General features: G+C 38.6%; 3 protein-coding genes across 5 annotated transcripts; 2 read left to right on the top strand and 1 right to left on the bottom strand.

Moving 5' to 3' along the window:
* Positions 1-352: 352 nt before the first annotated feature.
* Positions 353-5,636, top strand: LOC112571757 (dnaJ homolog subfamily B member 9-like). The gene is made up of 4 exons (XM_025251029.1): positions 353-770; positions 1,296-1,751; positions 2,305-2,399; positions 3,383-5,636. The coding sequence occupies exons 1-3, from the start codon at positions 548-550 to the stop codon at positions 2,379-2,381; spliced, it is 756 nt and encodes a 251-aa protein (XP_025106814.1). The 5' UTR covers positions 353-547; the 3' UTR covers positions 2,382-2,399; positions 3,383-5,636.
* A 273-nt stretch (positions 5,637-5,909) lies between these two features.
* LOC112571756 lies at positions 5,910-10,012 on the top strand. 3 transcript variants are annotated; one of them, XM_025251027.1, is made up of 4 exons: positions 5,910-6,749; positions 7,590-7,834; positions 9,213-9,300; positions 9,509-10,012. In XM_025251027.1, exons 1-4 carry the CDS (start codon positions 6,572-6,574, stop codon positions 9,646-9,648), a joined length of 651 nt encoding a protein of 216 aa, XP_025106812.1. In that variant the 5' UTR covers positions 5,910-6,571; the 3' UTR covers positions 9,649-10,012. The 3 variants fall into 3 exon arrangements, with proteins under 3 accessions (XP_025106812.1, XP_025106813.1, XP_025106810.1); XM_025251028.1 differs by having other exon boundaries at positions 6,474-6,749; positions 7,511-7,834; positions 9,075-9,300; XM_025251025.1 differs by having other exon boundaries at positions 6,477-6,749; positions 9,075-9,300.
* Positions 9,939-25,259, bottom strand: LOC112571752 (heat shock 70 kDa protein 14-like). Its single transcript, XM_025251013.1, has 14 exons — positions 25,087-25,259; positions 23,619-23,699; positions 22,819-22,950; positions 21,488-21,593; positions 21,164-21,254; positions 20,868-20,972; positions 20,358-20,519; positions 20,009-20,164; positions 18,772-18,874; positions 18,489-18,617; positions 18,076-18,168; positions 17,640-17,819; positions 10,495-10,553; positions 9,939-10,272 (listed from the first exon to the last, which is right to left on the bottom strand). Exons 1-14 carry the CDS (start codon positions 25,141-25,143, stop codon positions 10,179-10,181), a joined length of 1,548 nt encoding a protein of 515 aa, XP_025106798.1. The 5' UTR covers positions 25,144-25,259; the 3' UTR covers positions 9,939-10,178.
* Positions 25,260-25,264: the final 5 nt, after the last annotated feature.

The raw sequence follows: 25,264 nt of genomic DNA, 5'->3' as shown, positions 1-25,264 counted from the left end.
GAGTATGTATGCCTGCCCATGTGAGCAAAAGAAAAATGTCTGTCTTGGGTCTCCTTGACAGACAATAAGTCTGATTTGATTTGACCTGTTGTAAACATAACTGATGTAGTTTTCGCGCTTCGTCAACTGAATTAGCACAAAGAGACTTTAAACAAAGCGAATAACTTACTACTTTATTTTCCATAATTATCACAAGGCGCATACATATTTTTGAACACTAGCTCAAAAATATCTTGACCTTACGTTTTTCGATTCACACGCAACTGCCACTCCGTTTACCCCAAACTAAGGGAAGTCACTCGCAGGTGATGACGTCAACTTTTCACGCCTCCAACCCAAAAAGATTTATTCTCGAACTCTCGCTACCAGAATGCTCCTTACCGGTAGTTAACCAGTGCATCAATGATGACAAAGTGTCACCACAAAAGGCCACGTAATCGCTCCGAACGAAACGCGTAGATAATAACGCGGCAGGAGTGCGTGAGACTAAATGATTAGGGAAACCGTCAAACGCTGACAGACGGAGTCTTGGGTTAACTTCGATAAAATGAGAACAGATCGGATTCTCGGACTCTTTGCTTTTGTTGGTGTTTTACTTACAGTATTGAAATGTTGTGTAGCCGAAGAAGACTATTACAAAATATTGAATGTTAAACGAGATGCAACTGACAAGGAGATAAAGAAAGCCTTCCGCAATTTGGCACTGAAGTATCACCCGGATAAAAATAAAGACAAAGCTGCTGAGGAGAAATTTGTGAAGATTGCTAAAGGTATGATATCGTGCTTATTTCAATTTTCATTTTCGACCCATATTTAGCAGAAACTAACTTCAGTGGTATTGCGTTTGCCTGTTTGTAAATAATGACTCAGTACTATAATATTGAAACATTTTCTAGCAATAAATAACAGTTAAGTTTAAACAGTTTTTTTTTTATTTGAGCCTTTAGCGCATCAAGAACAATTACGTTTCATGGTAGGCAAGAACCATAAATTTGAACCGTTTCAGTCGGTGGCATTGGTGCATATTTACTTACTGTTCTAATATGAGAACACTGAGAAATAGCAAACAATATAAGATTCAAGGCTGAACATTGCCCCCCCCCACCAAAAAAAAACAAACAAACAAACAAAAAACAATCCATTTTCTCCTTTTTGTGGGAATCAAAAGTGGAATAGCAAGTTCCCATTTCGCACCTACTTTTGTTTAAATCACTTTAATGTTTTATATTTGGCATTTCTTTCAAAAGTTTTTCATGTGTATTGATTACAATTTTGTATATATGTGCATTTTTAAGCATACGAGGTGCTGTCGGACAAGGAAAAAAGACGGAAATATGATGCATTTGGTCATGAGGGTGATGGTCCTCAACAAGGGCAACAAGAATTCAAGTTCAACTTTGATGACTTTTTCAAGGGCTTTGATGATGCATTCCACCACTTTCATGACCACCGTTCAGGGCACAGACAAGGCAGCGCACAACATCAAGGAGGTCATGATCATTTCCAGTTTAATTTTGGTGGCAACAAGTTTTTCAACTTCCAAGACCTATTTGATGATGATGATGACATGGGAAATTTGTTTAACCATGGTAATATGTTCCATGATGGAGGCTTTTGGCAACATAACAGGTATGGAAAGGAAGCCAACCAACACTTCCAGCACCAACAGCAGCATCATGTTCACCGCATGAATGCTCATCAGCAGGGCTTTCAGCATATGAATACATTTGGACATGGACATAACCATTTTGGTGGGTAGCACAGTAACAAAAGGTTTTGAACTGTTGTTAAATATGGAAAGCTTGGATAACAGCTGGAATGGAGGATGTATGTTGACCTGTTGCTGACAGTTTGATTGGCCTTATGCTTCTTTTTCTTTCTTCTCTCCTCTAAAGAATCAAGACAAATTACCTCTCATACATATGTAACATTTTATTGGTAAATGTCATTTATCAATTGATAAAATATGGTGATTGATTTGCATGGCTTGATTTTCATTAGCATTTTAGATGAGCTTGCTGTAAAGAAACAGCATTAGCCATGGCAAATCTTGACTAATAGGCATAAACTTAAGGTGTCACATTTTAAATGGTAATCTAAATATTAATTTTAGCAATCTCTAGTACATTATTAATTGATAAAACTAATAATAATTGAATGATGCATTGAAATAGTCCTTGCAGAAAAAAACATTTGATTGTCCTGGGTGTGTTTTGGCTGAATTCTTTAATTTGCATTGTAACTCAGATTTTGATGAAAGCTCTGAGGCATAAAAGACTTACTTTTCTTGTTCCTCTTGTACAGGTTTTCAGGGACAGTCATGCCGTACTGTAACGCAGAGAATCCACAACATGGTTACAACTCACACAGTGTGCTCATGATATGGCCTTTAAAAAAATGTATTTTTCTGATATTTTCAGACATAATAGAGCTTTCAAAATGTTGAAGAGTGCTTAGATATTCATGCAGGGCTTCTGCTAAGGCTAAATTTTCTGGGGTCCCAGGGACCCCTTCTTCAGATTTCTAAGGGGTCCCAGGCTAACTCTAAGGGGTCCCTTTACAATGTGAAAAAAAAATCAACAACTTTGTTCAACTGCCTTTCAGGCACACAAAGCACTGTAATGTCTAGTCAGAAACGGCGAGATTTTGGTGCCATAAAGTCTGTGCAAGCATCTGTGATGAGCTTTTGCTCACTGTACTTGGGGTGCTCACTTTCTTTCCGTTTCTGAGACGATGATTTTAATCACGCTGTCAACCAATCTTGGAAATAATGGAACTCTTCCCGGTAAGGGAAAAAAACTCGGTGCAAGGGAAGTTACTCTCACATTGTAACAGCCAACAATAGACTGGGCTACGATGTCAGACACTACACTTACCCAATTTTGTATCTGTTCTTCGCCAAAATTTGAAGGGGTCCCCTGGGACCCCATTGACGAAAATTGAAGGGGTCCTCTGAACTTTTGATGCGTACTGTACGAAATTTTTTGCGTAAGCAGAAGCCCTGTTCATGGTTGTCTGCTTGTTTATATTGTTTAAATGTACAGATACAACCTTTTTAAGTACATTTCAGATAACAATGCAAACATTTTTGGATAAAACATTTAACCATGAGTTCTTAAAAACCACATAAAAACAGTAAAATAATCCACTGGACTGATGAGAAAAATGTTTTGTGACATTTAAGTTTACAAGTTTACTTTGATCTGGTGCTCTCTTGCATCAGTTTGGTTGTGGGTAATGGCGAAGGTTGCCTATTAGATAAAATACTTGTCGAAGTGCTCATCTTTGGTCCAAATTTCTTCTCCTTCATCATATTCCATATGTAGATGTCTGTGAGTCAATGTGACCATCTGGTAATATGTGATTTTGTTTTCTTTAAAAGGGAAGGACACCATTGTCTCAACATAAATGACTGGTTACTTTGCTGTAAATAAAATTTGGAATTTGGCAGCCATGCAACTTTGAAATTTGTGATATGTGCACAGCATGAACAGTTTACCAGTGGCATCATTTCTAAAAATAAAAAAAAAAAATAAGAACTGACCAGCAGTGCAAGAAAGACTTAATGAAATGGAAGAGTAAACTTCTTCCTGAACTTTTGATGCTGGTTACTGACTGCTGTCATTATGTGATGTTACTGCTGGTGATCATTTAAGATCACCATTTGCTAGGTCATCTTCTACCAACTGTTACACGGAGTCTGCATGTTATGTTTACTGCTATGTAATCCATGTGTTGTACTACTTACTACAAAGCCACTTTTAAGAGTCTCATCAGTCTTTCATTATATTTGAATATACTCGCATGGTCAGAATGTAAGAGAGACTGGAGGTTAAGAAAGGGCAAGTTAGTCATGAATGTATGCTGAATGTGAAACACTAGTCTTTAAATGCTGTTCACTTAAAGAAACTGAGTAAATATTAACAGCAGGATTTATTGTAGGAAAAACAATGTTTTTCTACTATTTCTTGCTTTGTGTACCAATGATATTATGCAGCTATGCTCAATCTGCAGTTTCCTTTGATCCATTTACTTCAAAAATAAAATCCTACTGCTGAAAGATAGCTGTTATGAATAGTTATTAACGTACATGTGTGTTTGTGTGTGCATGCATGGGTACACATGCATTTGCTTATGGGTACTATTGTTGGAATGTTGCCTTGTCAAACTTTTAAAATATTTTGATTGTTTCTTTTTTTTCTTCCTTTGACCTGACTTTGAAGATTAGTGACAAATTATTTTTTATCTACTATTGTGCCAATATTTTGCCTTTGGAGATGATCAGATCTGCATTTTTTTTTTTTTTTTTGCCTCTCAGTACTCATCATATGTAATATGGATTAGTTCTATAATCCCTTTTTACTTCTATGCAGGAGGCCAAAATCAATTTCTTCACCTTATCAATTTCTGTCTATACTTACATGTGATGCATAAAAATTTGATTTTATTGCACCAGTATGCTGAACATAGGAATTTACAATATGAAAGTGTATTTAAATGTTTTGATTCAAACTTGTAGGATGTTTGCTGAACCAGGTTTTAACTTTCCATGTAGTATAAATATTGCTGAGACTGTGATTGATTTATATCATCAACACAGATAATTTAAAAATAAGCTGGACAAATATAACAAAGTACAAACAGTACAAAGGCAGTAGTCATCTGTGGTAAATTAAAGACAAGTGTCTTGTCTTCACTGTTATGAAGTGCTGTCCAGACTTTCAGGATGTTGCCTTACTGTTGTAAATCAGGGACAAAGATTTCACAGGACAAAGTACCATAAATATCCATGGAATGTAGACAGTCTCTCATAACTAGAGAGAATAGACATTTTCCTTTTTTCATCTTTCTTCTGGGTAAATACTTTGCTTCATGAATCCACTTTTTTTTTTGGCATTGATCATTTGATTCTAAATAATAAATATTTTGGCATTTAATATTTGCTCAATTTTTTTTATAGTTCAGAATAAATTTGACTTTCTTAATAATCTTTTTTGCTTTTTCAGTTTTTTTGAAAGTTATGTGTTCTAACTTCCTACTCCCCTTACAACAACATAATAGATGCTTAATCTCACCTTTTTTTGGGGTTAATGGGTGAATTTGCACTTTGTCATTTGATTTGGTTATGTTGCTTTATACAGTTGTTCATAAAACAGAACTTTGTAACGTAAAATTAACCTTCTAGCTAGTTCTCCAGCCAATTTTACCGATGAGTAACTTGACAATGGCCCTAAACACAAGCTCTTTAGAATAAAGCTGAGTTGATATGAAGAAGTTATTGAAACTTGCTTGTTGTCAATTCATGATTGTATATATATATATTTCCTTCTTTTTTTTTATCCAAGGTAATGTCAACATCCTTGATTAAATGCTTCCTTGGTAGAATGTAGTCTCAAGCTATTATATTCCAAGAAGGTCAAAGGAGAAAAGAAAGCAATTATAGACAAAATTTTGTTAGTGAAAAGCTACCTGTTGATGTTGCATCAGGCTGGTGCATCTTAAACTGGCTAAGCATCAATGAAAACTCAAAATACAAAAATAAATGCTAATAATGTTTTTTCTTTATTTTTTGTGCATAAAACTGTGAATAGCTTGCATTTGTATGTGTAAATTTCAGTAATAAAACAGACATCAGCCTTTTTATTTATATTTCTTGAAATGAACTAATTTGAACTTTTGCATTTAGAAATGATAAATTCGCCTTCCTGCTAAAATGATGAGACATTTACTGATGCATCAGTGACCTTAGCATTTTATTTGTAATGTGTAGGTATGAGCTAGGTGAGTAGAGTCTTCTATCTTGGGTAGCCTTCAGTGATAGCAGAAATTTACAGAGGGCTGCTGTGTTATGTAGGGGGCTAACAAACGAGTCAAGAGGTGCCGCATCATTCAAGTTTCAGCACACACTAGGGAATCGCCAGTCCCGTATTGCACTTCTGTTAGGTAAAAGCCGGCGCCAAAAAAACACCGATTCCACAAGTTTGTTTTTCCTTTTTTTTTTTTCGAGAAGCTCCCGCAGCAGACGATCAAGACCTAGTAAATTGGTGAGGACTGGTTTTGTCTACAGATATCCTCTATTCTAGAGTAATATTGTCATTATCCATGGAATGCCCGTCCACCTAATTATCAGCAAAATGGCCTAGAACGTATACATCCACACACAGACGTGTGCACAAAAGAGAAATGACGGATGCAGGCCAGTAAATGTAGCTACATAGTGAATCGAACAAATAAACTTTATAATGGATTAATAGTAATACGTATACATGTATTTGTACTGTGCTCCAACACAACATTGTCTCTTCCAATCATGCAATTAAATGTTTCCAAGGCCTATATTACAAACACATCTTGGTCAAATTTAAAGACATCGAGTGATAAGCATATCAATTGTATTATTGGTATAAAAATCTTGATATAAACTGGCTCCCATAAGTAACACATGTAAAGATCAGCTAAGTAGAACGAAACTTAAAGCCGTGTGGGTCACGTGGTTGTTCGGTATCCGAAGTTTTGACGTAACTTAATACGTCATTAGATTGCCTCGTTATAAAAATAGCATGCGCACGATATGCATTTTAAAAAATGGAAACTTACTGTTTCTTCCTTTTTTGACCCAGTAACAGTTCAGAATACTTTCATCGAGTTTACGATGTATATTTTATTCTTTCAACTGCCTTTGCTCGTAACCAACCCAAGGTTTATGCTCGCAGCTGCCTTTGATCTAGGGCATGCTGCATCGAGAAGCAGTGAGTACATTTCTCTGGCGTTTTTGTGTATTTTCGCGAATGTTCCCTCGTGCCTTAGAGAGACAGAGAGAATCCGTTATTGCTTTGAGCACATTGGCTACAGCAAGGGTGCAAGACCATACTCAGTATGCCGAGTATGGTTACGTGTGTATGCGTTTACATCATTATATTGTGGTTTGACCAAAAAAAAAAAAAAAAAAAAAGAGAAAAGGCGGAACTTCTTCAAATGTCGTGTACATCAGATTGAGAACATGTCAAAACCTGTACATAGTCACATATATTTTTACACACTCATATAATTATGCAAAGACATAAATTAAGGTTATAAGGTTGCACACCCACATCCCTGCCATACCTTTCATTCTCCTCCAACAACAATACAAACCCTATACCTAACCTGACCTTCCCATTCTGTCCTTATACAAACATGCAAACCAGCATCATTACACTCCACCTTTTCTCCTGGCCGATACCCGCACTTATTGTAGAACCTTTTCCAACAGCAAGAATATAAAGTCCCAACTCCTAAGTACTGACTCATTGGTGCTATTGAATAAATTATTGTGAACATGAGGTGATTCCTTCAGTATCTTGCAGCATTTTTCTCTCAAACTTGCATAAGCGAAACACTCCCATCTACCTACCATACCTGGGCAGAAGGGACAACGGTGAGCTACTGGAGATTGTGAAAATGGTTTCTGACTGTTTATTTCTGATACTCTTTCTCTAAAGCGGGCTTATGCCTTTCTCACTTTTTACAGACATGGGAAATGCTTCGTAATTATTATTTATAAAACACAAGCCGCTTTGTAATAATAGTAGCGGTGAAATTTTGGTCAGATCATCTTGCCATGGGAGTTCACAGAAAGGAGTCGCGGAAGCAAGGCATTGACGATGTTCAGATCAACAAGTCCCTCTCTACAATCGCAGTCAACATGACTGCGCAAATGACAGAAACAGCACTGAGTCATAAGGCTACTAATGCATCTGTACACCGGCGCCGGCGCAACGACTACGACGACATCTACAAGTGGCAGGAGGAGGAGTACGAAGAAGACGATGAGGAGGAGATGAAAGAGTACCTCGTAAGTTCTTGACATTTGAGCATCAACACTTTTCTTTTAGAATGATACAGTTTTGCTTGTGATTGTTTCCTATGTCCTCTTTGACCATAACGGGCTCATAGAGGTGTGACAACAAATTTTAAAAATCAGACTTGATCTATTCACTATTTCATTCAGATTAAAATAAAACTGTAAAAAGTTCACGTAAATGCTCTTTACTTTTTTTGTGCATAATAGTCTCTTTATAGTAAGTTTATAGGAGAGCGTACTTTTATGCAAACATATTGCAGTGTCAAAATATTCGGTACCTAGGTTAACATTTTTAGGAAATGGATCTGCATTCTTCTTTCGCGGAAACTGCTCATAGGCATTGCTCCTCCTGACTTCATGAGTAAAATTTAAAAATGTTTCAAGGTCTGGAACAGTTTCCCGGAGAAAGGTTCACGTGTGTGTGTGTGTGAGAGAGAGAGATCGCACCCAGTCTGCGACAGCTGAAAACACCACACCTTTGCCTGCTTCTATCAAGATCCTCAAATCTCTTTTATTCACTGCATACATCCAACCACTAAGTCCCGCCATCCACAATTTGGGCCTAAGGTATTACTTTATCTGCTGGCGCTACACAGCTGCTCGAGTCTGCCTTCTCTTCTCAGCTCCAGCAAGTCTGCAACAGGACTAGATTCTATGAGAACCTGATGTCCGCCAACAAACTGAAAATGAATGACAGCAAATCTCAAGTCCTTCCAACAACCTTTGCAAAATGCCATCCTCTACTTTTACTTTCTTTGGCATGAACAGTCTTTCACCGTCATCAATCTCCTTAACCTATCATTCTCACACGAATCTCACGGTCCATATTCCTTTCACTTAGCAGGATCAGCTACATCCATCCTACCTTCCTGCCAGTTTCCACCACCATTAAACTCATGTCTTTCTTACTGCTCGTCGATCTACCTAACTGCCTACTATATAAACTTCATAGGTCTCAAAATAATGCCGCTCGTATTGTCTTCCATACTTGACCACGCTATACTCTTCCTCCGCTAGTTTGACTGGTCACCAGTTTTGAGCTCGAACTGCTCAATCAATATTACATAATCAGAAGTCTGTGTCCATGTCATTAAAACACTCAGACACACTGAGGTATAATGTGTGGGTGTTGTAGGATCGGGTTCACTACCCTTGCAAGGCAGATGTTTTATATTAGAGATCCAAAGCTAGTAACTCTGCGAAGGACACAAGCGACTTTGCTACATTTCAGGCAGAAGTAGGGGAACCAACCTTTCTTCAGAGGATGGCTAAGAATTGGCAGATTGTCGGATTGAGACTGATATTACTGGGCTCCCCGCTGATCTTGTTCTGTGCAATCTTCTGTTGCTGTTGTCGCTGGGCATGCAAGATCTGGTGCAGTACGTTTCAAGAGAGCTGCAGTCCATGCTGCCCGCAAGCACTAAAAGACGTCTTCAAGTCTTTCTACACTGATCCCAGTGAGTAAACTACAATTTCAGTGAATAAGCTACAATTTTCTCTTTTCCCTTATCACTTCCAAGTAAAGGATATAAGGATACTATGAGAATTCTCTGAATGAAAAAAGCTTAACACACAAGACAGTCTCCAGCCTGGTACAGTGACAAATTGTGAATGCTTGAAACTGACCACTGACAATGCTGTGGTAACTTTTCTTCCATGTTTCAGTGTACGAGAAAGTGAGAGAACTTGGGGAAGCATTTGGTGTGGAGATCACATTCACGACGTATGAAAAAATAAAGGAAAATTATGGAGCAGAGGGCCAATATGATGATTACACAAATCCTCTTGGCCTGCCTTACATGTGATAAAATGACTGTCCCAAGCATATCACGTGTCATGGAGGTAGATGGACAATGTCACACGTGTAATAAGTGGCAAAAGAAATGCTCAATTCAAACAAGTTGGCTTAAAAGAATCCAACAAAATTTGTCAAGCATAGTCTATTCTTGATCCTTAAATGGATCCTATATATTTTAAGCTAACCCTTGCAAGTAACTGAAAAATAAGCCTTTTAGAGACACTGCATTAATTTTTCCCTTATCTGTCAATCTGAATCACACTAAGTAGTTAATACATATCAACTACAACGAAACACTTGATGAAACAATTTTATTGTGTTTACAAATTGCTTTGAGAATGAACAAGTGAATAAACAACACATGGAACCCATTTCTGTTTTGAATGCTTCACTAGCTCACAATATCACACATAGTTAACAGAGACTTCTTTTGCTTTCAAAATAGCGGACCAATTAATGCTCAGTTGCAAGTACGTCATCTACACAAGCCAAAACTCAGAAAAGATTAAAATGTGAAATGCCTAAGGTAAAACCTCATCAACTTTGGTCAGAACTGCTTGAGGCTCCAATGCTGATGCTCTCTTGGTGACCTGATGTGACATCGTGGCTTGTTATATGCAAGTCCCCTTCTCTGCAGACAAAAAAATAAATAAATAAAAGCACTTCTTGCCTTCAAACTATTTAAAGACTCTGAGAAATGACAAGAAGCTGCTTCACATAAATCAAGAAATGTGTGCTTCAGGAAAATGTTGAAAAGACAGGACCTGTTACATGACCTGTAAACTATCAACAGAGGAATTGCTGTTAGTAAATTTGATGAAGGAAGAATAAATATAGTTGCTGATATACTTACCTCTTCAGATGGAAGTTAGTCTTGATAACTGCTCCAGCTGGGAGATCCCTCATAACAATCTGATGGTAAAGGAAAAGAGATTTGCTAAAGTGCTCTCTTAACACACCTGCTGGCGTACATGAGCACACAAGCATATGCACACACATCTGCCAATGCATAAAATACATGTCCACCCAAATAAACTTCAGCAGTAGCAAATGCCTTCATAGCTACTGTTGTGTTATTGGTTTGTGGGTATTAGAGGTGGCACTCATTAAACTGTCCAGTTAGAAAACACACAAGAGACAGCTTCATGTCGGCTCCCGCCCAAGTATATTTAAATCTCCTAACCGGAACTAAACCTTTTACGGATTGTTCATTTTGGGAATAAGGCCAACACTTGCCTTATGTCACATCTCCCTTTCTTTAAAATGGACATTGTTTCAATATAACTTAATTAACATTAATTTTAATATTCTTGAATTTCCTATTCAAGTCTATGTGCGTTTGATTCGAGTCAATCATTTACAAGTCAAGTCTCTGTGGGATCTTGATGGTGCGACCACTCTTGGTAGTCTTGACAGGCTGGTCTGGAGGAGCGATGACTTTGGACGCTGGCACCTTCCTGGCTGCGGCTCCTGGACATGGCTCTGGATTGGTAACAGTAACGTCTGGATCGTCTGAGTGTAGACCAGACAAGGGGTCGGGATCCTCTTCGGACTTTGGGTTTGTTGGAATAAGGGACGACAGATTCTTTGGGATAGGTCTGGGATTCTCGGGATTGAGATCTCTGGGAATCAAGAGACGGCGGTTGCGTCGTTGGCGACCGTAGGGAGTCTCTACCTCATATGACCTGTTGGGCAGAGACTTGATGATTGTCCCTGGTGTCTGGGTTGGCTTCACCCAAACTGGCTGACCTGGTTCCAACTCAGCGGCTGGTCTGGCACGGTGTGCTCTGTCGAAGTTCTGTTTATGTTTCAACTTCTGCATCTCGTCTTTCTTCTGAAAGTCCTTCCTTTCTTTTTCCTTTTCCTTTTGCTCGGAAAACTGAGATGGTATGGTGGGGACCATGGTGCGTAGTCTTCTCCCGAACAACAGTTCTGCTGGACTGAGACCTTGCTGAAGTGGCGTAGCGCGATATGTGAGAATCGCTAAATAAGGATCATCTGCCTTCTTCAGGATTGATTTCACAGTTTGAACGGCGCGTTCGGCTTCGCCATTCGCTTGTGGATAGTACGGGCTGCTTGTTGTGTGAGTGAACTCGTACTGTTGAGCGAACGTTTGGAACTGCTTGCTGGAGAACTGCGGGCCGTTGTCTGAGATGACGATTTGTGGAATTCCATGGCGGGAAAATATGCTCTTAACATGGTTGATGACTGTTTCCGCCGAAGTATTCTTTAGGTGTGCCAACTCAATATAACGTGAATAATAGTCCACCACTAGTAAGTACTGTTCTTTTTTCAGTTCAAAGATGTCCATGCCAACTTTCTGCCAAGGGAATGCTGGTGTGACAGAGGGAATGAGGGGCTCAGGGGGAATTGGCCTCTCTTTGATGCAAATTGTGCACTTCTGTACCATGGACTCTATCTGCTTAGAAAGCTTTGGCCACCAAACGCTCTCTCTGGCCAAGGCACGACATTTTACGATGCCTTGATGTCCAATGTGAAGTCTGTGGAGAATGTCTGTTCTCAGTACTTCAGGGATGATCAGTCTTGATCTGTAAAGAAGAAGTCCATCATGTTCTGTGACTTCTGAACGTACTGTCCAAAACGTTTTCAGTTCTTCATGTTCTGGACTAGAACGTGGCCATCCATTGTGGAGATAATACAGCACTGTCTTACAAACAGTATCTCTTGCAGTCTCTTTCTTGATTTCTTCGATGCGTTTTTCACTGGCTGGCAAGCTCTGAATCACTTGCTTGATGAAGATCTCTTCTTCTTCACTTCTCTCATCTTTCTGAGTGTTTCTTACTGGGGCTCGTGAGAGTGTGTCAGCAGTCACGAGATTCTTGCCTCTTGTGTAGACAATGTTGTACTTGAACCTCATCAGGCGCATCCGGAATCTCTGAATTCTCGGAGGTAGATCTTCAAGGTTCTTTGTTTTCAGTAGAGCCAATAATGGCTTGTGGTCAGTTTCGATTGTCAGATCACGAAGTCCTGTGATGTAGTCACAGAACTTTTCACACGCCCAAGTCACTGCGAGTGCTTCACGCTCAACTTGTGCGTACCTGCGCTCAGTTTCCGTCATACTTCTTGATGCGTAGAAAACTGGCTTGAGGTGACCATCTGACTGTTTCTGAAGTAATACTGCACCGAGACCGAAAGATGAAGCATCTGTTGAGACGACGGTCGTTTTGTCAGTACCATAGTGTGCCAACACTGGAGCTTCAGTCAGCTGTTTCTTAATCTTCTCAAACGAGGTTTCTTGAGCAGTGTCCCAACACCACTCTATGTTTTTCTTGAGCAGGTCACGTAGCGGTTTGCTGTCGTTTGCGAGGTTAGGGCCTGCAAACTTCGCAACGTGGTTAACCATTCCTAACAATCTTCTGAGATCAGAAATGTTCTCTGGCTTGGGAAAATTCTTCACAGCAGACAGTTTCTCTGGGTCGATGGCGATCCCATCTTTCGAGATGATGTGCCCGAGAAAGGATATCTTCTCTTTGGCAAACTGGCACTTCTCGTCGTTCAGGGTAATGCCCGCTTCTTGAAGCGTCGACATCACTTTCTTCAAGTAACGATCATGTTCTTGCTTGTTCTTACCGAAAATGAGCAGATCGTCAATGTCACAAATCACATTTTCATGGTTCGCCAGAAGTTGAGACATTCGTCGTTGAAATACTTCTGGCCCTGAACTTATCCCGAAGGGTAAGCGTGTATAACAGTACCTTCCAAAAGGTGTGATGAAGGTTGTTAACTCCTGACTTCCTTCATCCAGTGGAAGTTGATGGAAACCCTTTTTTGCAATCAAGCTTTGTGAACATTTTTGCTCCTGACAGCTGGGCTAACAGTTCATCTGTTGACGGTAACGGGTAGTTCTCTCTGCGAACTGCTTCATTTAGTTTGCTCAGATCGACGCAGATTCTGACTCTCTCGTCGCTCTTGGGCACCACTACTATTGGGGCGCACCAATCACTGGGCTTGGTGACTGTGCGAATCACTCCCTGTTCTTCAAGTTGATCCAATTCTGCCTTGACTTTCTGTTTCAAGGGCAAAGGTAAGCGTCTTGGAGCTGCTACTGCATATGGAACAGCTTGTTCTTTCAGACGAATCTTGTAAGGATCTTGTAGACTTCCTAGTCCTCTGAAGAGTTTTGGGAATTCTTCCTTGTACTGTTTTTCGTGGTCTTCTATAACTGTGTTGATTCTCTCAATCAACTTCAACGCTGTAATGGCTGGTCGACCTAGCAATGGTTCTTCAAGTGTTTTTACGACATACACATCTTGCAGTGTAGAGACATTCTTGTATGTCAGTTTTGCCTTGAACATGCCTTCCACAGCTATCTCAACACGACCTGGACCATACAGTTTCTTGCGCACTTTCTGCAATGGTCGCTTGGCTGCTGGAACTGCGGTCTGAGGTACGACGGTAACATCAGCTCCGGTGTCAAGCTTAAATACATTCTCTGTGTCTTCCATCAGGAGACTGACTTTCCAAGGATCTGTTGTCACACTGCCCACAATCATACCCATGTAAGCTTCTTCGTCTTCTTCTTCCTCTTCCACTGTGTGAATCTTAGAAGAACCTGAAGAGCGACAGACTGCAGCGTAGTGACCAATCTTGGAACATTTTCTGCATTTAGCGTTCTTTGCAGGACAACCATCTCTGTTGTGGGAACCTTTTCCGCATCGAGAGCATGGCTTAGTCTCTGGTTTTCCCCGAAGGCCTGGCTTCGTACCGCAACGAACTTTTCGCTGACCTTTCTGAATCTTGTTGATGGTTTTCTCAACTGTACTCTCGCTGTTGCTTGCCAACATCGAGTGTGCTTGAGTCTTGGACGTCTCATGAGCTCTGCAAATTTCTATTGCTTCTGGAAGCTTGAGTGTTTTCTTCTGCAACAATTTTTCACGCATAGTGTAATCTTGAACACCGATCACAAGTCTGTCACGAATCATGCGGTCAACATCTTTGAAATCACATGATTTTGCTAACTTGCGTAAAACTGTGACGTAAGTATCAACTGACTCATCCTTGTTTTGGTTTCGGCTATGAAACTTGTAGCTCTCATACACCTCATGTGTGCTACCCAAACAAAAGTCGTTGAACTTGTCGATGACAGTCTGAATATCTTTGTCGTTCTCCCCTTCTGCAAAGGATAATCCTTCATAGATTTCTTGTGCGTCCTCACCAATGCAAGCTAATAGAACTGCACAACGATAAGCTGAATCTTCTTTATCAAGGCGCGTAGCTACCTCATAGTTCTGCCACTGACGAATAAATTTTTTCCAATTTACTTCAATGTTAGAAGACAAATCCAGCTTTGAGGGAACAGGAACGTTTGCAGTGAAGTGTTGTCTCTGATGTGTCTCCGCCATCTTGCGAGAAATGTCACTTTGCGAACGTACGACGCAATATTTCAAAATGAGAAAAACGTGCCCACCTGAAAGTTTTCTGGAGAAATCACACAGCTAGCACTTTGCTGCTCACTTCTGACACCATGTTGTGTTATTGGTTTGTGGGTATTAGAGGTGGCACTCATTAAACTGTCCAGTTAGAAAACACACAAGAGACAGCTTCATGTCGGCTCCCGCCCAAGTATATTTAAATCTCCTAACCGGAACTAAACCTTTTACGGATTGTTCATTTTGGGAATAAGGCCAACACTTGCCTTATGTCACAGCTACAACTATTTTGCACACTGTAATGCACACTAGGTAGTGTCACAAAATGTCACACTGTGCGTAAATAAATGAATATACTGTATATAAGGGTAGAAAGTGTTGGCTTTTTTTAGGGACTGTTTTGCTATGAATTATTTCCCTTGAGAAACTTTTAAAAAAGAAATCTATTTCAACCTATTGAGTACAGTGGAACCTCGGTTAACGAACTTAATCCGTTCTGGAAAGTTGTTCGTTATCCGAAATGTTCGTTATCCGAAACAATTTTTTCCATAAGAAATAAAGGAAATCGATTTAATTGGTTCCCAGCCCCTGTTGACTCGCTAATATTTGAAAGTTAAAGGCTATGTAGGTATTTGTTTAATAAGAACAGTTATGAAACAAAATAAATGAAGTTAAATAAACATAGAAACATTAACGAAAGCATTTAAACATCAGAAAACTTGCCGTTTTGACGGCGTGGGTGGATGGAGGTGTGGGGAGGAAGGGTTAGAATTACTGCTTGGATTCCCCCTCCATGAGCACACGTGACAGTATAAAATCGGGGGTGACTTCGCTTTTCTGTAGTTGAAGTTGAAGGTAAAAACTTGTCCAGTGTCTGTTCCTTCTGCCTTTTTTGTAAAACTCTTCGGTAACACATCACATATCCGACAGACACATGCCACCTTCATACTTTGAAAACATTTCCTTTTTCAATTCAACTGTTGGCCGCTTCCTTGTCATTACCTCACTACTATTAATTGCTCTTAATCTTCTTTGGAGCCATGATTGAAGATTATCTTATTAAAATAAAGCACAACAATCACTAAATAAGAAGGATGCGCACAGATAAGGAACGACCGATCGTAACTGTGTCTCGAGCGCGAATGATGACATGCTGGTCGGTCACGTGTGGTTCACGTGGCTGTTCGTTATCAGAAATTTTGTTCGCTATCCGAGACAAATTTTTAACAAATTTTTTGTTCATTATCCGAAATTTTGTTCGCTATCCGAGACAAATTTTTAACGAAATTTTTGTTCGTTAACCGAAAAATTCGCTATCCGAGGCGTTCGCTAACCGAGGTTCCACTGTATATTGTTACATTTGAAAGTAGGCAATGAGTCAGTTGATCAAGAGCCATATTTGAGATGAATACCAGTTATTCAATTTGACATGGATTTGTACATCAACAGCTGAACATGACAACATAAAAAATTAAAAGCAGTAATATTTTGAAGTCTGATGTATATTCTAACAAAATATTTGTTTGGCACTTTTTAAAATTTTTTGCATCATAACCTACTTTAATGACAGGAGTTCTCTATGTTCCATACTTTTATTTGAATTTATTAAAAAAAAATAGATGGCTACATTTCTTGCAAAGCCTATAGCTCAATTTTTCAAAAATGCTTGTTAAAATGGTGTGATGGTTGCCTTTGTTGTAGGTTAAAAGGAGTAAATATTAGAACACATCATACTTTGTGCCACCAATATAGTTGTAAATGTTCAATTGCATTGCTTTTTGTCCATATAAAGTCAGCCAGTGATGTCCCTTTGCCATCTGTATTATTTTTTACAGTGGACTTTTTTAAATTCAAGGAAAATCTACCGTTCTCTTCCTAAGTGTATATATAATTTTTCAGTTAAATAATGTTACACTTAATGATTTGAAAAATTGCATTTTATTCATCATATATGTGCACAGGGAACATGAGAACAGGGAGATACTGTTCTCTGCTTAGCATCTGGCAGATCAATTTATAGCCGCACTAGACTCCGAAAGTCAGGCTTTTCTAGTCAAGGACTCCCACAAGAACTATCTCATGTCTCCATCGACTTTTCTCGACATCTCAAGTGCACCTCTGCAGTTCATCCTGTCTTATTTGTTATTATACTTTTATGTGTGTGTGTTGGTTTGGATTATCCTAAAGTGTATTTTATGCCTCCTTAAAGTGTGTGCTTGCACACCTTTGAATAGGTGTGGGTATTAATGCATTTTAAGTCCACGTTCAGTGGTGAAAAAAAAGTGCTCTATAACAATGGATTGCTCCTCCTTGGTAAACACAAGTTTATCTGCTAAAAGTGCTCTATAACAATGGAGTTGCATTAACAGTTTCCCAAGTAAACCTATACTGCAGCGGTTCTCAACCTTTTACTTGTGACGCCCCCCGACGAACAAAGGTACGTCCACGCACCCCCCTTAGCCAGCAATGTAAGCTAATTTCACTAATACCGGTATAAGAAACTTAAAAAAATGACCACCTTCGCGCCCCCCTCAAAAGCACGTCGCACCCCCCAGGAGGGCGCGCCCCACAGGTTGAGAACCGCTGCTATACTGTGAAGTGAAATCACCTTTCCAAGTTTCTGGGCTGTGCCAAGACTATCTGTATCGCCCGCTTCATACACTTCCAGGACAAAAGATGTTTGAGTAGAAGTCAGTGTTGCTGTGTGCTGCTGTCTTGAGGGAATCAAACTGCCTATTGGAAAGATTACTTGCAGCCTGTTGCTATTATCTTCCTTTTCACCATTTACCTGACAAACATGGAATGAAAAGAAGAAAAAACAATAACAGCATTTCAAAGTGTCAAAATATACTGTCATTTAGTGGTGATAAGTGCAGTGATAGGAACTATCATCTGATCAACCAATTATAATAAACTGAAAAAATAAGAAAGAATATTTATTGTCACATAGATGCAAGCACAACAAAATACAAAGAATGCCATGATGAAGAATAGTATATAAGAATGTGTTAACTGAAGAGAACAGCCTAAGAAAAACTCTGTACCCTGATGGCAACTGCTTTGGAAAGACACTGCACTGAAGTTTGATTTTCCATCTCAAGCAGTTGACTATCCTCTTTGCCCACCAAGATTGCAGCCTGAAAACAAATAATAATAATAATAATAAAAAAAGACAATGCTTAATTGACTAAGTAACCATGCACTTAAATGATGATTCCTATAAAAGCTAATTTTTTAATCTACCCAGAATTTTTTAACCACATGTTGGAAGTCATTTTAATTTTCTCCAAAAAAATGTTTCCACTTGTATTTCTATTGTATGACTAGATAACCATAAAAATGTTAGCAGCACTGTACAAGAAAAAAAGTGTACACTAATTAAAAAAAACTCTTGTAGCTTAAAACAAACTGAAAATCTCTAGTAATGATATCACGGATTGCTTCCTTATAGCAGTACCTCTTTAGCTGCCCCAATGGCTATAACTTCATCGCCACTGACTGATGTAAGCTGTTCTGATGCTGGAAAAAAGTCTGAAATAACACGTTGCACCAGGGGCATCCTGGCACCACCCCCACAGAGCACTACCTGCACCCAGAATGGTAACAAAAGGTAAATAAATGCACAACTACCAGCCCCCTCACAAAAAACCAAACATCAAACAAACAGTGCAAACAAGGAAGCATATTCCAGTTAGAATTGAAATAACATCTATGTCAGAAGAACAGATAATTATACTAACCCGCATTATGTCCTGTTTGGAGCAGACAGCCTCTGTTAGTGCAGACTGTATTAGCTGTGTGCATTGTGGAAGAATGGTGCTACACAAACTCTCAAATCTAGCCCTGCACATAGACAAGCAGACAATAATACTCCAACCTGGCTTAGTGCACAGGCACCAAAGCAAGAATGTCTGCTATTACTTTTCTAATCTTCAAAAAGTTGCAACAAGTAAACGCTCGGAGTTTATGGTAGCTTTTGTATCAAAATGCTTCTAATCTACTCCAGCCAGATCTTGCTTCCTTGCCCCATTGACACTTATGAAGAAGAATTTGGACTTTGTTGTGTCATTCAATTCTGAATCACTCGCTTTGCACAGGCCGTTTCTCCTCAGTTTAAGCAAGTTGTCGTGACATCACTTTAGAAGAAGCCTGGGCTATGCTTGACAAGACTGATGAATGATTGGTGTCTATGCTGGCTCGGGGCTGACGTAACCCAAGGACCATCTGTATTCCGTTATCCAACAAATCTATGAAATTAAAATAAATGCATAAATTGTAGGGGGAAAAATCCTGGAAACAGAAAAAAATGGAGGACCAGATTTGTCTGTGTAGCCTAGCAGCACATTTCACCATTGAAGATTTAGAGTTTAGAGTTGCAATCCTTTGTCATCGAGGGAAAAACAGATTTGAAAGAACAGACCAAGAATGCTAAGGATGAACCTCCTGCAGATCAGAAAAAATGGAGACAGTTTTGAGTCATCAATAAGTTTTGCCCCAATGCACGTGTTTCATCTGAATGTAGACATGCACAAACAAGAAACTGAACCAAGATGAAAATGGAAAAGTGGAAGAAAGGACTGTTAGTCAAGGAATCAGCTGAACCAACAGAAGTGAAAGAAAATGTCACCAGAAAGACAATCCAGCACATCACTGGGATCAGAACATGTCAAACAATGGACTCAAAAACCAACATTAACTTAGAAAAAGAACAAAATCCAAAGAAATACAAAGAGCTAGTCCTCTCAAGCCAGTTTAGTGAAGGGACATCACTCTCCAATGGTTATGTAGATAATGAAGAATTTTGTTATGCTGTATGTACTGTTACGATTTTACGGTGTTTTTTTATGTAAAGCGTATTGAGCCATTAGGGAGTGGTGGTCTTCATTATCATTAGCCTTTTAGACAAAATCAAAACAATACTATGTGTGTGATGCATGAGTGCATATGCGATCTTTTAATGCATCTTTGAAATCCTACCTTGACACAGGACAGTGAAAATCAATGCCATCATGTAGAGAATCCACAGCACACTGAGCATTGGTAAGATTGGACAGAGTATGCTTACAGACTTCTGCACTCAACAGGAGCTTGGCTGCAGCTCTTTTGTTTTCCAGAGGATCACTGCGATACATTCTGTAGACAGCCACAAAAACAACAGTCAAGGTCACTAAACCAATTTCCTCAATTTCAGTCTCTAATTGTATTATCAGAAATTTTCATTAATTTCAAGACTCATTAAACTTATTACTTCTTCACATTTATCAATGCATAGCAGGAATTGACCTGGGATCAATGATATGGTGATTTTTGACTTGGAACTACTAACCTTTGGAACTCAGATGCAAGGTGCTTTTGTAGAATCTCTGTGAAGTGATCAGCACCAAAAGAATGGTCATTACAAGATGCTAGAATGCGGTACATGCCATTTTGGATCTGCAGCACAGTAGCCTCATGGGACGTACCCCCCAGTCGATAAACAAGCACATTACTGGGGTAAAAAAAAACAAACAAATATAACAATATACGGTGCTAGTTTATTTTCTTCTTCAAGAAAATAACATCTATTTAATGGAGAATGGGTATCTAAATCTCCACAAAAGCAAATGTCTTTTGGTAAAATTATGCATGCATGTATATTTCTAAAAATGTACATATATTGGAACACAAAAGGAGGTGAGACATATATATAATCCTAAAACAGAAGATGAGTGGGCAACAACAGTTATTGTATTGTGCACATATGGAAGCAACTAAGTGTTGACATCATAAATCTGCTTAAAACTTCAAGCAAATGATTCATGTCACATACACTTTCCCCAAGACAGAGACCACTTACTACTCTTCACTGTTGTCCACTTGACCAAGATCATATGCTAATGCGGCAGCAGAGCACTCATTGATCACTCGCAGGACGTTGAACCCAGCCTTTGTTGCAGCTTCACTACACCAACAAAAGACCTGCACTTAGAACTTCTGTCTCTGTTAAATGGTGAGCAGTACCTTTAGGTTACGTAAGACTATGTTTTAGGAGGATGGTGTGTTATATTAACATTTTTATGACATGACATGATGTAAAAGCTGCAGACCAGAAGTTACTTTTTCATGTTTAACGAGATTTAGGAGGAAGCATACCTGACAGCATTTCTCTGCTCAGCTGTGAAGTCACCAGGTACAGCCAATACAGCATCCTGGATCCCACTTCCTCCATGACTCTGAGCTGTTTCTATTTGCAGCAAAAAGTATTATAAGTAAAAAAAGAAATACTTATCATATAAATATAAATAAAATAAATAGGGTCATAGCAATGAGTAAAGGGTGATGCTGTTGGCTTTCTATCCACATACAGCATAGCTGTCATATGGGAAAAATGCTAATGCAAAATACAATAAACATCTTGCCGATTTGCCAGGGCTTGGCCAAGAAGTAGGCATGCATTTAATTTGGGTACAGACTCACCTAACATTTTTCGGTAGATGATTTCAGCTATTTTACTGGGTTTGATCTGCTGTTTCCTCCCCTGGCAGTCCACCTCAAAGACTGGTGTGGTGTCCTGCTTGAGGATCTGAGCACAAGAGAATGAACACAAAAATCTTTTGTTAATTTCTGTCTGATACTATGTTTATCTGATTATACAAATTTTATGACTCAGACAAAATATTTTTAATGCTGAAACTTCTATACCCATCATCTCAAATAAGAACAGTCTGGTGGTGTAGCAACAAAGCACACCAAGACAACTTGGTTTGCCTCGTGCCCCAAGTTCACATAATTTCTCTCTGCAGCAGAATGAGAGGCTGGTTTACAGATTTAGGTATTTATCTGGCTGATGTAGCCTTAGTTCTTGACACTGCAAGAATCCAAACAACCAACCTACCTCTCAAATTTACAAAAAATGTATTAACATCAAAAACCTGAGCATATTTTAAACCACCTAACAATTTATGTAAACAAGAATTTTGTTCTGTGTTTGTATAAAGGAGATGAAAAATCATGTGGTTTGAAGTCCTGAGCAAAGTAATCTGACTATTTTTACAAACAAATCTTATCCTTCATACAAACAAATATGTTAAATCAAAGGGACCATTGTATCTAGCACGGGAGCAGATTATTTGCAAAGCACATATACTGGACTAAGATATTCCCTCATCTTTTCCTGTTTTCCGTTACACACTGCATCTCAAAACTACAGTCATATTTATTTGCTGAGCAACCAGGCACTAACTGTGCAATTCCAGGCAGTCCTACAAATTCTAGCAACTGTGCATGTCAAAGAACTTTGCATAAACTACATGCTGTAAACAATGAAGAATTGTCTACAGCTCATATAATTACTTACCCGTCTAAAACTTCTCCTTTTTCTCCATACCTACAGTAATAACATATGAATAATCCTGCTCACAGAAGAATTTTTTGCAACAAAAAAGATTCATATACCTATAAGCACTATTTTGAAATGATTAAAAATACCCTAGAAGATTTTGCTAATACTTAAATCACATCCAGCACAAACTGTCTGTGCTGTTTTAGTTTCTTTGCAGGTTTCTACCATATTTCACTGAACTTTTCTTCTCCTATATCCCATCCAGATAGCTATACTCTTCGTCTGATGACTGGATCCTTACTATTCCTGTCACCAGAACAACAACATATGGTCACAGGATTTTTAGTTACTGTGCACCAAAATAATGGAACTCTCCCCCTTTCCACACCCACCACTGAATCTTTTAAAAGTACACTGAAAACAGACCACTTCCTTGAGCATTAGTGCTGATATTAACTGCATTTACCTTGACTGGACAGGATGAAATGTAGGCTTGTGATACAGGATCATCAAAGTTTCGGCCAAGAACACGTTTAACTTGTGAAACTGTATTTGATGCATTGCGAATTATTCCTTGTTTAGCTGCTGCCCCAACTGTCTGAGACAAAATTATGTACAATTATTATGTCAAAATCTTCACTAAGCTTAATATGCAAAGTTTGTTAGCTCTAAGATTAAAAAAAAAAAAAACAAAACAAAAAACCCCCCACATATATGCTCCTTTGTTAATTTCTGTCTGTTCTTAAGATTTTAGGTTCTTGAAATGTCCCCAGTCGGGTAGGACTGCTTGCGTGCAACTGTGTGTGTGTATATATATATGTATGTGTGGAAGTGAATGTATCTTTTTTTAAAGTGTGATGCTAAAAAAGAGGCATGATATTTGTTTAATTACTCCAAGCACAATGTCTACAACAACATGAAATTATTATGTTATGTCATATAATGTGGCTTGACAGCATTAAATACTGAACAAGAAGCAAAACTTGTCTTAGACTACCTTTGGTAAAAATGAGAAATAAAAATTTTTTTTGAAAAAAAAATAGAACTAAAAAGTAAAAATTTATGTTTGAAGGTGCATCAGAGTGTGAGATACAAGTCTAAACAAAGGTTTTTTTTGTTCCCATACTTATTCTTCCAAGCACCGGAATGCCACAAATTTACATCTACATTGTTACAAAATACAATTATTTCTAACAATTCTACACGATCTGCATGCAAGGGAAAATACAGAAAATGGGTGAATTTTGAGAATTACTTAAGTCATACCACTTCATGTTCAGTGAAAGCAACAACACAAGGTGTTACTCTGTCTCCAAGATCATTGGCTACAACATCTGTTTTCCCATCCTGCACACAAGCAGTCATTATATTATTAACACTTGTCACTGATTATATGAGCAGCAAAATTTTTACTTTATTCTACGAATTTAAAATTTAAGAAATTAAATGGTACCAAAAAGTGATCAGATCTGTTTCATCACTGAACAACTGTCAAGCCAACATTCAGTTGGAAAGCATATCCATGTTCGAACATCCTTAATAACCGTATTACAGTAACTGTTGTTGACATGGAAACTAGTACTAGGAGGATGAAGAAAATGCAGTTCAGACATTTTCGTTGCATTCTGCAATGCCAACGCATTTTTTATTAATATATACAAGAAATATAATGTATTGGAATTTCATTGACCATTTGATGGAGATCCAACATACCATGACAATGTATCTTTACTCCTAACTGTGTGTATTAAATGTCTGTGTATGTATGCCTGCCCTTGTGAGCAAAAGAAAAATTTCTGTCTTGGGTATCCTCGACAGACAATAAAGTCTGATTTGATCTGATTTGATTTGATGTTGATGATTAAGAAATACACAGACAAAAATATCTGAATCATCATAGGCTCTTCCACATTACATTTTAATAGTAATAAATGTGAGATTTACTCAGTGTATGCTCATGCACATAGATATATATGTGTGTATGCACACTTGTTGGAGCTGACAAAGTTGGCCTTGGTCAAAAGTGCCCAAACTACAGCCTGCGAAGATGCCTCATGCGGTTTGCTCATTTTAACCAGATACATGGTGACACCACCCTGACACCGCCACAGGCTTATGATTTCTTTTGAACCAAATCTTATGCTTTGATATATTGCTATTTCATTTCATTTTTAACATCAGCATGATTCTGGCAAAACTGCCATGTTCTGTACTATGAAAATTTTTATCATGTGGAGTGAGGCCCTCAGGCAAAAAAAAGGTTGGGCAGCAATGGCATTGCTTATTCTGTTGACAAATGTGTTTTCACCTCTGATTCCATTAAAAACTTTTTTTCTATATATATATCTGATGTTAGATCCTCATCTGAACAGACATTTCCTGAGTTATTTTTACTGTCTCATGTGTTATCCACCTTGACTTGGTCAAAAGTATATTCTTGGGCTTGTGTCTACATAAAATTCTGATGACATTTTCATGGACAGTGAACTAATCAAAAGTACATGTTTGCTACACCTTCATCTTTTATGAAACATTCTCAAAAACATTATACTTGCTTTGTGCTTGACTATGCTTTAAATGATTTCCCGTCTTAATGTTCATGTTTCATAGTGTGATTATAGTCCTTTTACTATTATTATTTTGAATTTGACCGATCTTCCAACAATAAACCACTTTTGAACTGAAGTAAACTTTTCAAGCTTCCTGTAGGTCTAGTCTCTTAACATTCATGTACCTTGTAAACAGCCAGGCAAGCAGAACACGTGCCGAAGTGAACACCGAAGGCCGCCATTTAAAAACACTTTGTTGCTCTCTCTCGTGCAGCTACAACTTCCGGTGTACTATTTTTAGATCGCTGAATGAACCAATCACATTTCGACAACTGTACCGGCGAAAAGGAAACACGTTTTCTT

This window comes from Pomacea canaliculata, linkage group LG9, assembly GCF_003073045.1.
Source record: "Pomacea canaliculata isolate SZHN2017 linkage group LG9, ASM307304v1, whole genome shotgun sequence".
Classification (NCBI taxonomy): Eukaryota; Metazoa; Mollusca; class Gastropoda; order Architaenioglossa; family Ampullariidae; genus Pomacea; species Pomacea canaliculata.
Note: the sequence above shows the minus strand (reverse complement) of the source record. Positions and strands in the feature narration are given on the sequence as shown.